Raw genomic sequence first — 12,823 nt, forward strand, 5'->3', positions numbered from 1 at the left:
ATTTACTTTTTGGCTTTTTGAGACAGGGTTTGTCCATGTAGCCCTGACTGTCCTGGAACTGCTCTTTAGACCAGACTGGCCTTGAACTAAAAAAATCTGCCTGCCTGTGCCTCCTGAGTGCTAGGATCAAAGGCGTGGACCATCACCTCCTGCCTTAGATTCTTTTTTTTTTAAATCTTGATGTTAGTGCATGCTTATTTCTGAGAGTTAGAATCTATATTTTTCTTTCCCCTGTTGTAGAGTGTCTAAGCTGTGTTAGCCTCCAGGGCTTCACAGGTGTCCTCAGCACCCTTCCCCGACATAGGGTTTCTCTGTGTAGCCTCAGCTGGCACTCACGCTGTAGACCAGGCTGACCTCAAACTCACAGAGATCCACCTGCCTTTGCCTCCTGAGTGCTGGGATTAGAGGCATGTGCCCTGCTCAAGACTTCGCTTTTTAGAAGAGTTTTAGGATAAAAGAACTCTGTTCCTTCTGCCCCTGAGTTCTCCCTGAAGTCACATCGCAGCTTCGGGAGGCAGGATAGATGTTTACTTGGAACCCAGCAGGCTTGGTCAGTGGGTTCCTTAGGTAAAGAGATGGCCTGGAAGGCTCCAGAAAAGAGGCAAGCAATTCAAAATATTGCGGTGATACACACTTGGAGCCTCAGTACTTGGGAGACAGAGGCAGGTGGTATACGCCTTTAATCCCCACAGAGGCAGGTGGATCTCTATGTGTTCATACAGGCCAGGAGCTACATAGTGAGACCCTGTTTCAAAGTCAGATGTGTGGGTACACACTTGCAGTATCAGCACTTGCAAGGTGAGACAGCAGGGTCAGAAGTTCAAAATCATCCTCAGTTATTTACCAACTGAGACTACCTTGTCCACTCCACTCCGTCCAAACAGAAAATAATGGAGTTCCAGTGTGCCTGTGCTTAGCTGATTTTATTATTGACCTCTTATATCGGGGTGGTACATTTGCCATAGTTAAATAAGTAAACAGTACAGTTTTAAGTTTTAATTTTACAAGATGCATATGAGCATTTGCTTGTGTGTATATAACTATACCACATGCATGGTGCCCAGTAAGGTCAGAAGGGGACCCTAGATCCCTTGAAATCATAGTTAAAAAGGTTGTGAGCATCATGTGGGTGCTGAGAACTGAATCCCAATCCTCCGGAAAAGCAGCCAGTGCTCTTAACCTGCCAGCCACGTTCCCCAGCCCCAACTATTGTGATTAAATAATAAAACACACCCTTTATTCTGTCTTTACTTGTTTTTCTTTTTTTGATTTTTGAGACAGGGTTTCTCTGTAGTTATTGGTGCCTATCCTGGAACTAGCTCTTGTAGACCAGGCTGGCCTCGAACTCACAGAGATCTGCCTGCCTCTGCTTCCCGAGTGCTGGGATTAAAGGCATGCGTCACCACCGCCCAGCTTACTTGTTTTTCTTTAAAGTGCCAGGTACCCTTCTTACACTCAGTCAAACATCTCCTTAGCCCCCACCCTTACCGCCCGGCCTGTAGCAGCTTCTCAGACTTCCTTTTAACCTAAGTGGCCTTTGACAACACTGGTCAGATGTTTGCAGGATTCCCCCTGCTGGGACTTGTCTAAAATTTATTTTGTACAATGAGATGGGGGTTCTGGATTTGGAGGGGGAAAACCACAGAACACAGAGCCATGCTCATTGCAGCCCAGTCCCCAGATGACTTATCACAGAAATTCTACTCTGTGTGTATGTGTGTGTGTGGTGTATGGTGCATATGTGGTATGTGTGGTGTGTGTGTGGTGTGTATATACAGTGTGTGTGTGTGGTGTGTGTGTGCGTGGTGTGTGTGTGGCGTGGTGTGTGTGTGTGCGTGGTGTGTGTGGTGTGTATATATGGTGTGTGTGTGTGTGTGTGTGATGTGTGTGTGGCGTGTGTGTGTGTGTGTGTGTGCACATGCTTGCTCCTGGAAGAGTCCTGCCTTCACATTTGACAGACAAAGGTTCTACCATTAATCCTCCCCTTCTCCCACCCCACCCCAGCCTTACCTGCTGTTCTGAGCTCTAGCCTATCTTCCTAAACCCCTCTGAAGTTGGCCAGGGCTGTCCCATTTCCCAGATAAAAAGGCTGAGTCTTAGAGCTATGAAGTAGAGCTGGTTGCCCTCCATGGAGGTGTTGGGTTAGCAGGCTCAATTACACTAGTGTTTGACACTTGGTATCTTTTCAGCTTTGAAGTAATTATAAACACTCCTGCTTTTATCTCCATTAGTGTGACTTCCTGAAGGTGTGGTCCCTACTGGGGGCGGGGTGTCCCCTGGTTCAAAGGCACCAAGGGTGCTAGCCAGGAGGCCCTGTAAAGAGAGGGAGCCTGCTTACAGCCTCTCAGCCCTTATCTCACCTGCTTCTTTCTCAAGTCAGGACTCAGCATCCTTTGTTTATCTTCTTGCTACTTTGGCAGATGCTTTTTTCTTCTCCAGGTTCCCACAATGACTTGACACCATATGCCAGCTGGGGGATTGCAAAACTCAGGATTGCTTCCAAAGGACAAAAATTTAGTTTCACTGATGTCACTTTTAAAATAGCCAGTTAAATCCTGTCCCATAAAATGAGAATCAGACAAAATGAACTCACCATGGACTGGAGAGATGGCTCAATGGATCAGAGCTGGCTACTCTTCCAGAGGACTGGGATTCAATTCCTCACACCCACAGGGGGACTCACATCTGTCTGTAATTCTAGGTCCAGGGTATCTAACACCCTCTTCTGGTCTCCCTGGGTACCAGGCATGCATGTTGTACACAAACACACATGCAGACAAAACACTCACAGAATAATAACAAATTCCTAGAAAAACCAAGCCCATCCAACAGAACTTGTGTCTCAAGCCAGAGAGTACCTGCAGTAATGTCAGTGGCTTGGACTTGGTGGTTATTGGTCACCTAAAGAGAACAAGCCACGACTTCCTGAAGTGACCACTCTACCAGGGACAGTGGTTACCAGATTACATAAGCAAGCACCTTTGCTAACCTGAGACTTGGTCATGCCACTTCATGAGGTGGTTGTTCTGAGCACCACTCCAGCCCACTTCCCTGCCAGACCACTAAGAGCTCATCCCAAGCTTCAGTGGCCACGTGACATTTCTGTTCGCGGTTAATCTGCTGTGCACAGGTCAACTAGAATTCAGGGCCAAGCTGCTCAGCCAGAAAGCATGTTCTAGAAGCAGCTCCTCTGGCATGCTGGCTTTCCTGCCATGGTTGGCTTGTCAGTGTGAACCTGGTTGGCATCACAGGGTCCCTGGGTGGCCTCCTGAAAATCAGTAATGGATCTGTACCCCGTGCTATGGTCCTGGTGGACCTGGGGTAGCTTGCGTTAGGTTGGGCTTGGTAATGGGGCCTCTTCCTTCTTTCTCAGGCGGCTGGCGAGCTATGGTTAAATGTCACCATGCTCTTGGGTAGTTGGTCTTTATTTAAGACAAAAGGATACTGGGGTGAATGGCAGGGGCTGAGATGAACAGAGAAAGGTTGGGCCCTGAGAATTGTGGCTCAGGCATCTCCAGAGTCCTCAGAAGCCGCCTCAGGGTGGCACAAAGAGAAGAGAGGCAGACAGAGCAGGAGTGTCCTTGAGGGCTGTGGCCTGGCCTCTTTCGGCCTGTGGAAGGGAGGCCTGAGCTCATTCCCTCTTCAGAGACTGGCTTCAGGCATGCCAGGGGTTCATCCTGAAATTTTCTACTGCCATCCTGGGGGCATGAGCCCTGGGGTGGGCAAGGCTCAGCCCCACTGAGATCCTAGGGTACTGTCTGTCACCAGATGGGGAGTGCTGGAGGGGTGTCAAACTCTTTTTTGGTGACATCACTACTTCTGTTTTTCTTTCAGATTCCAAACCTATGGAAAAACCAACTGTAAGTGCCATTCCAACACCCCCATCCCCCCACCCCCACCCCCCACCCCCAGCTACTGTCTTTTTGTTTGACTTCTTCACAGATCTGTGGTTTCAGGGCTGCTGGGCCTTAGGAAGACAGGAGACCTTTCTCCTTCCTTGACACCCAGGGTTCCAGATTGTGGGAGCTAGGAGCCTGGGGCCCCATGGTAGGACTTGGCCCGGGACAGAGAGCCCTACCCCACAGCAACCTCTAGCACCTGGCTCTGCCCCAGGGAGTTTCCACCAGGACTGCAAACAGCAGTTTGGTTTGGGCCACTTTGAGGTCCTAAGTCTGGGTTAGAGGGAGGCTGTGATTATTTATCTCTTTACTCTGGAAGGCTTGCCTTCCAAGCTGGCTGACAGACAGCAGCCAGAGATGCTTGCCGAGTTAGCTGTATTGAGCGGTTACTATCTGCTAGGCATTCATACTCCTCCACTGCCCTCTCTCCAGGTTTTTGCTGAGTAGCCCACAATGACCTCGAAATCCAGGTGTACACCACCACATCTGGCTTGCTAGGCACCTTCCTTTGTGCTTTCTAGAAGTTACCTCAGAGAGTCCTGACTCTCAGGAGCTGGTATGCTTGTCACATTTAGTAAAAGAGGAAATGGCAGTCAGACAAGTTAGGGGTTACCCAGCTGGTGTCTGTCTTAGAACCCCAGTTTGTACTGTGGGACTTTGGAGCTGGTGCTGGGCCCTGGTCCCCAACTGCATCCTTTGGGGGCACCTGCATCATCTCTTACAGGGTGTTCCATGTGGGTCAGGTGCAGGGCATGGCAGACACCCCGTTAAGGTTGTTCTGGATACCGTCCTTTGTCAGGATTCCCAGGGGACATATGATGGTGGGGTGGAGCTGGGTGGGTGCAGGGTTGATGAGACCTTTCTGTGGCCATGCGTTAGGTGCTTATGCTGCACACAGTGTTCGCTTTTTTCCCATTGAGCAAGTTGCTTCTCTCTCTCTCTCTCTCTCTCTCTCTCTCTCTCTCTCTCTCTCTCAGCAGCTACTCTTCCCCTCCCCACACAGTTTAAGCTTTTTGTTTGTAACTTTTATTTTATGTGTATGGATGTTTTGCCTGCACGTATGTCTGCGCACCGCGTACATTCCTGGTACCTGCGGAAGTCAGAAAGGGGTACTGGCTCCCCTGAAACTGGAGTTACTAATGGTTGTGAGCCACTGTGTGGGTGCTGAGAACCGAACCATGGTCCTCCGGAAGAGCAGCAGTGCTGTTAACCACTGAGCTCCCCCCACACCCAGTTCCTATTTATTTATATTTATTTAGACAAGGTCTTATGTAGCCCAGGCTGGCCTTGAACTTCTCATCCTCCTGCTTCCACCACCCAAGTGTGAGGATTACAGGCATGTGCCATGCCTGGCTAAAATGAGTGGGTTTTTATTTGTTTGTTCATTTTGGTTTTGGTTTTCCTCTTCTGGGAATCAAATCCGAGTGCTAGGCAAAGCGTTAAGTTTTGAGCTTTATCCCCAGCCCTGGCCTTCAAGTCATCGTAAGAGAATAACCAAGATGACATAGGTCTGTCCTCTGAACCCCTCAACCTGGGTTCTTTTGAAGTCTGAAGGTGACTGTCATACACCAGGTATCTCATTTCCCTTTGCACTGAACGCATGAGCTTGAGAAACCAAACCAACACAGTTCTGAGTGAGGATGTGGCTTTTTTTTTTAAAACTGTATTAGGATACAGTTAAAGACTTCTCTCCCAAGAGGTTGGGAGTGAAGAGGCCCCAGAAGGTGGTGAGCCTAGAGGAGACTTCCTGGCTAGAAACTTACTAACTGTATGTATGACCCTGGGTGAGTTCCTCCACTCCTCCAAGCCTCAGTTTCTCCATCCGTAAGAGGGGCAGGTGCTCATATGACAACCGTTCAGGGTGACACATTGTTCTTAGAACGGCACACGTAGTAAGTGGAGCATGTGTGAGTCACTGACTGCTGCTCTGTCTAGTGTGTGGGGGATGTGGCCCGGTAGGTAGAATGCTTGCCTATGAAGCATAAAACCCTGAGCTGGAGCCCTAGCCCGTCATAAACTGGGCGTGGTAGCACCCTACCCGCTTAATATCAGTGTTAGGGAGGTAAACGCTGGAGGACCAAAAGTTCAAGGTCATCCTTAGCAGCCTGGACTAGAGAAGACTGTCACAAAGATCAAACAGTAGCTGGGTGCACACCTTTAATCCCAGCGCTTGAGAAACCACGGAGGCAGATGGATCGCTGTGAGTTCATAGGCCAGCCTGGTTTATGTATTAAGTTCTAGGTCAGCCATGGCTATATGGTAAGACACTATCTTGATTAAAAAACAAAACCTTGAGAAAAATGTAGACATTCTTGGGAAGGCCACACACAGGTGCCTCATGCTGTCTCATGACTTGTGGTGTCTTTAAAGCTCCCTGGCAGTTTGGTGGAGTGGGGGCAGCCCTGCCTCAGCTCTTACTCCTGTTCACAGCAGCCGAAGAGAAGCCGGTCAGTGACAGACGCCAGCACAGGACACAAGTTGAGCCCTGTGAGCCCTCCAACCGTGGACACCTGTACCAATGTTGGGGCAGCCTTCCTGGAGAGCCTGCCACTGTTGGATGACAGCACAGCTGGGAATCCTTTGACCCCCAGGGAACCTCCAGAGACTCGGGTGTCCACGGAACACACTAATAACAGGATTGGTGAGTCTTCCTATTGGAAGGTCCTGGAAAAATTACTGGGCAGAAAGAAACGGATGCTGAGCTCTGGATGGGGCTAGGGGCGGGGTACATCCCTTACCACCGCTCACTCCGCCCCAGGTCAAGCTTCTGTCCAGGGAGAATAACACAAGTGTCACTTCATGGGGACTGCTGGGGACATTCACTAAGTGGGTGTGGGCTGATGAGTGTCGTGATGGTCATTATTAAAGAGAAAGAGAATCCTTCCCTACTGGCCTCATACAGAGTCTGAAGGATGGAAGGTAGGCAGGCTGGTGACCTCAGACACTTATCTGGCAATATTTCTTCATGTCTGTCACACACTTCTGGGAAGGACTTTATCCCTCTTTCATGGCTGGGGAAACTGAGGCTCGGGGTAGGGGGATGTGGAGTGACTTTTCTTATTGAACTGCTGAGACTCAGCCCCACATTTGATGGGTCCTGAAGCACTGGGTTGTCCATACCACCTGTGGATCACAGCAGGAACCCAGAGGCCAGCCCTGACCCCCCCAGCATCTCCCATCTCTGCTGCCCTCCAGCCAGGACAAACATTCGTTGTGGTTCCTATGGGCCCTGCCTCCTTCCTCACTTCCTACCACCCCAGAACAGATACATCAGTGGTTCTCAACCTGTGGGTCTTGACCCCTTCAGCAAACCTCTCTCTCCAAAAATATTTGCATTATGACTCCTAACAGTAGCAAAATCACAGTTATGAAGTAGCAATAAAAATAATTTTATGGTTGGGGTCACTGCAGCATGAGGTTGTAATAAAGGGTCTCAGGATTAGGAGGTCGAGACCCACTGATATGTATATTGTCCCCACAAGTGTAGATGGCGTGTTCAGTTCTTACTCTGGCATTCAAGGCTGGTCTCAGCCAAGCGCTCTATCCCATCCAACTCATCTGCTCTCCCTCTTAGGGGTGGCTTTCTGACTTTCAATTCTGTCTGTCTCCTCCTCCCTCAGTCCCTCTCTCCTTCTCACCCTAAGCTGCTCGGCAGGGCTGTTTCTCCACCTCCAGCAGGCAGCTCCCCTCTTTGAAGCCTGGTTACCTCCTCGTGTCCTAGAGGCCGCCTTCTCATGGTCTACTCTGAGCAAGGCAGTGCTCTCTGCTGAGCTCCTCCACCCAGTGTCCTGGCCCCCAGCTCTCCAGGGCAGCTCCCTGGGCCCTGTCTCCCTCTCTGGAGGGTTGCTGGCCCTGCCACGGTGCTGGAAGGGCCTCCATCGGTGAGGGTTCTTCACATTTCCATGGTGGTCTGTGGAGGTGAGAGCTCGAAAGCTGTCATTGTCTCAGAGAAATGTGTGCAGTCACAGCTTTCGGTAAGTTCTGGTAAGTTCTATTGGCGAAGAATGTGTTTGGGAAAGCACTGCCAAAGGCTCCTTCGGTTTCTCAAGAAGTCCTTCTGGCGTTTGAGTGCAAGATGACCAAAGAGCTTGGAACTTGGAGGCAGGGCCAGAGCCTGTGCAGGGAGGGAGGTAGTAAGGGCTAGGCATGGGGGTGGGGCTACTGAGGGAAGGCCTCAGAGGTCATTGGAGACACCAGGACTCCAGTGACCCCTTTGTCCGCTTTGTGACACACCAGAAGAGCGGCCTCCCCATTCAGTTCCCAACAAGGACTAATGGGCCTAACTCTTCTCTGGCTGTGCCCCCTCTGCCTCTCCATCACCTTCACCTGACTAGGACACTTCCCCTAAGCAGCTGGGGGTGGGGAGCCCGTGTTGCATGTAGAGGTCAGAGGACAACTTGTATGAGTCAGTTTTCTCCTTCTACCATGTGGGTCCCAGGGATCGGACTCAGGTCTTTGGGTTTGGCAGAAAATATTTCCATCTGTTGAGCCATCTTGAAATACCTTCATCTCTCATCTACATAATTTTCTCGTCTATTATCTCTATCTATCTATCTATCTATCTATCTATCTATCTATCTATCTATCTATCTATCTATCTATCTTGTGTGTATGCCACTGCAGGAGTGTGGAGGTCAGAGAACAGCTTTTGGGAGTCAGTTCTCTACTTCAACCATGTGAGTCCTGGGGATTGAGCTCAGGTTGTTGGCTTGGTGTCAGGCACCATATCCTCTGCTCCTTAGCTCCCTGGCCCCTCATCTCTCCTTTGTCAGCTCCTCTGGCCTGTTCTGAGGTGAACCCAGCACCTGACCTATCTGTCTTTTTAGTACCAGGGATTGAACCTGGTGCCTTCTACAAGCTTGGGGAGTGTCCTACTACTGAGCTACAGATCACCCATGTTTGTTTTAAATTTTTATTTATAAAATTGAAAATTGTGTGTGTGGTGTGTTTGAGTGTGCATGCATTCGTGTGTGCGTGCATGTGTGTGTGAGTATGCATGTGTGTGTATGTGCAGAAGCCAGGGGTTGACATTGGTTGTCCTGTTTGCTCTCCACCTTATGTCTTGCAGCAGAGTCTCTCACTTGAATCCAGAGCTCACTGATGCAATTAGTGTAGCTAGCCAGCTTGCTTAGGGATCCCCTGTCTCTGCCTCCTACAGGTTGTTACAGGCTGCTGCCACACCTACCCAAGCATCACATGGCTGCTGGGGTTCTGAACTGTGGTCTTCATCCTTGTAGAACCAGCACTCACTTTGCCTGCTAGACAACCTCCCTGGCTTTTGTCTGCTTTCTGGATAACCTTGAACTTCTGATCCTCAGGCCTCCTTGTCCGGTTGCGGCTGTTACAGACATGCAATGCTGCACGTACCTCCCCCCAACCCCCGCAGCATCCTTTTTACTTTTTTCTTTGGGACCGAATTTTATTGAGTTGCCCAGGCTGGCCTTGAACTTGCTGTCTTCCTGCCTCAGCTTCTCCAGATTTAGTTCTGAGCCACCAGGCCCTGCCTGGCTCCCATCTTCTGCCAGCCCCTCAGATGAGGGTTCCAACAAGCCTTGATGAAGGATGTGGGGTGCGGGCTGAGGAACCCGTGGGACACACAGTTTGTTTCTTTCTCTTGCCCTTCCCTCTGCTTGTTGTTATTTCCTATACTTCTCTCTTCCCTGGGTGTGTGGGAAACCAAAATAGAAGAGCTGGGGTTGGTGCAATGCTCTTGGGCATGTCAGGGCATCTGGGAGGCTTCTGGGCTTCCTGAATCTGAGGGTGTAACCCCGAGACAGGGGTCCATGTGCCCCCTGCCTCCACCCACCCCCACTCTTAAGTTCCTTTTTGAGCTTCCCCATTCTATTCAGAGTCCATTGCAGAATGGGGCAGCGGGAGGAGGGGGATGCATCCCCTTGCTGAAGCCATAGGTGCCATGCCCAATAAGTAGAGTCAGTTGCCCCTGTGAATCCAGGCTTCTGCTTCCCAGTGCGAAGGGCTTTGTTTCCCCAAGGTTCCCTGACTCCCTCCACAAAAGGCCATTCCAGCAACCCCCCTGGATCAGCCTGTGCTAAGGACTGTCATATGTCCTAGTGTGGGGACGAGGTTACCCATCCATTTGACACTCATCATCCACCTGCTGGCTGTCAGTGAGACTCGGGAGGCGGCCAACCGAAGCGCAGAGCTCCCAGCTGCTGTCGAGTATCAGGACCTGGGCTTCCGAAGAGTATGGCTAACCAACCAGCCAAGTTTGCCCAGACTGACGAGGCTCCTGGGACATGGGATTATCAGTCCCAGGCAAACCAGGTCACGTTGGGCACCCAGGGTGATGTTTCTCTGGAGGTGTCCCCGAATCTTACCTTAGGGAGGTCTCAGTTTCTTAGCCAGGTAGTAGATTAGATAAAATGGTGGGATAGTGAGGGGCTGTGCACGGGAATGCTGGGCCCCAGAGCTGGCTCTTGAGAAGAGCCAGGGACATCTGTGGCCGTCGTGTCCCCTAGTGCTCCTTTTATCCTGGCCTCTTTTACGGCTTATCTCCTGGACTGACTGCATTCTGTCTTTTTCTGATCACCTGATGACATGCCTAGGAAATTATGGGTGGCCCCACAAAGTCCTCTCTATGCCAGAGAGGCGGCGTTATCTGTCTGAAGTCTCTCAGCAGGCGAGGTGGGAACAGGCTGAGGCCGTGGTCCCTTCTCCCTCACACACCCTCTTGCTTTGCAGAGAAGATCTACATCATGAAGGCTGACACGGTGATTGTGGGCTCTGTAAAGACCGAAGTCCCTGAGGGCCGGGGTCTGGCAGGATCTCCGGAGCCTGAGCTTGAAGCGGCATTGGAAGTGGACCATGCCCCTCACTACCCGGAGCAGGAGACAGAACCACCTCTGGGCAGCTGCGCTGAGGTCATGTTCTCGGTGGAAGAAGGAGGAAAAGAGGACCACGGGCCCACGACAGTCTCTGAGAAGTGACACCCAGTGTTAGCTGGGGCTAGACAGCAGCTGAGTCTACCCTCGAGATCAGATTAGCTCCAAGCTGGGAAGCTATTATGGCTTGAACTAAAGCCCCAGCATTCAGTGGTAGCCCAGAGTGAAGCCTTCAGCTGCTGCCCAGAGCACCGACTCCTGTGCCCCCACAGTGGACACTCACTGTCAGGCTAGTGTCTGCTCAGGGAGAAGCCACAGGCTGGATCCAAGCTTCCTTGCCTACACCCTTGTGCCCTGCCTGGGTCTCAAGTGATGGCTTTACTGGCATGCTACCAGCCTCTGGTTACTGTACACATGGCTCCCTGAGGACACAACACTGGTACCTCTTGTTCCTACTCCTGAGGCAAAGGGAAGTTAAAGGGTGAATGCACCACTGGCACCATGACAGCCTGGACCCACCATTAATTACACAGGACTCTGCTCCACAGGGAATACATGCAATGAGACTCTCCTGGCCCAGCCTCTCTAATCTGAAGCCTACAAAACGGGCTGGAGATAACTCATTGTCCTTGGATGACCCTACCACGAAGCCTTTTGAAACCCAGATATCTTTGGATCACCCCCAAGTGGCTGCAGTGACCTCCCTTCCCCCAGCGCTGCTAAAGGCTCTGTTTTGCCCAGGGACATCCTGTCACATGGAGATGGGAGTACCGCCATCCTGGGGGTCCTCCACTCTTTGTGCCACCGTCTATATCACCTTAGAAATGAAGGCGCATTGTCCCCCAAGCCACCAGGATCAGGCCTGGCACCTAGCGCCCCTGCTCTAGCGGGTTGGAGCCTGGATGTCGGAGGTAGCCTGGACACTGCTTGTTGTACTCTGTTCTCGTGGTGAGGGAGCAATACTGATGGACGGACACACCTGGAGTTCTGCTGAGAACTGCACGTGCCAGGCAAATGTCGCAGGGCCGGTTTACACCCTCAACCCCAGCATCTCACACTAAGCACTGAAGCTGCTGTGACTGCCAGCCTGGCTCGCTCCCAGGGACCTGCAGCCTCTGCTAACAGGACTGGATGACACATCGGGCTGCTGGTCTGTGGCCACCCGGGGACTCTGGACTTACCCCTGGGCCAGGCAGGGAGAGTTCTGTTTACTCACTAGCTGCTCATTCTCTGGAGGAAGCTGGGGCCCTGTGAGGAATCACGAGGGGAGTTTCTGAAACTGCCTGGATCTTTGGGGGAAAGTCGGAGGGGCTGGGTACCACCAGGGCACCACCAGAGGCCTTCTACCAGGTTCGGGATCCTGGCCAGAAGGGATGTGTGTGGGGGCTGGGTGGTTGCCCAATTGCCTTGTGCAAGGACACAGTGGATGTGTGGGCATACACAGTGACCCTGAAGCCATGTCCTGATGACCATATGGACGCCACAGTCCTGAGTGGAAGATATTGCCAAACTCCCTCCCCCTTTAGATAGGATCTTTTTCTGTATTCTATGTTAGTCTCAAACACAGTATGTAGCCCGGCTGACCCTGAACTTTTGACCCTCCTACGTTAGCTTCCTGACTGATTTCAGGCTTGAGCCACCATGCCAGACTGCCAAACACTTCAACAGAGTGACATAGTCCTTTGCAAAGTGACCCTTCACATGATTTTTGGCCCTCTAAAAATGTGGAAGTGTGAGGCTGCAGACTGATCGCAGAAATTGAGAGATGAGGAACCCCTGAGCACCGAGGCTGGCAGCAGTCTCTTCCCCCAAGCAGGGAGACTCCGTGTAGATGGCACTCACAGCTGAGGGCAGGGGTCTGCGGCCAGCAGCGTGCCCCTTAAATCTCCCTGTGTCCATCCAGGCCGTGTCCTCCTTCCCGATGAAGGCCTAGCCTCTGAGGATGCTGGGAATAAACGGTCTCTGCTCACAAGGCTGCCTTTGGTATTTGTAGAAAGACTCCTAGGCCTCTCTAGGGCTTTCTTCCTACAGGCAGGTTTGGGGCACACAGCTTTGGGAAAGGGGAAACTGTGTTGCTGGAGG

The 12,823-nt window shown here is 51.4% G+C and overlaps 1 protein-coding gene across 1 annotated transcript in view; it reads left to right on the forward strand.

The window, feature by feature from the left end:
* Tnfrsf8 (TNF receptor superfamily member 8) overlaps window positions 1–12,613 on the forward strand; it is a 37,946-nt gene extending 25,333 nt beyond the window's left edge. The window contains exons 13-15 of the mRNA XM_042055278.1: window positions 3,835–3,860; window positions 6,330–6,540; window positions 10,602–12,613. Of these exons, the coding sequence (XP_041911212.1) occupies window positions 3,835–3,860; window positions 6,330–6,540; window positions 10,602–10,846 (482 nt within the window). The 3' untranslated portion in view covers window positions 10,847–12,613. The remainder of the gene's footprint in view (window positions 1–3,834; window positions 3,861–6,329; window positions 6,541–10,601) is intronic.
* The last annotated feature ends 210 nt before the right edge of the window (window positions 12,614–12,823 follow it).

The sequence above is a fragment of the Arvicola amphibius genome, chromosome 6 (genome assembly GCF_903992535.2).
Source record: "Arvicola amphibius chromosome 6, mArvAmp1.2, whole genome shotgun sequence".
In the NCBI taxonomy this organism is placed as follows: Eukaryota; Metazoa; Chordata; class Mammalia; order Rodentia; family Cricetidae; genus Arvicola; species Arvicola amphibius.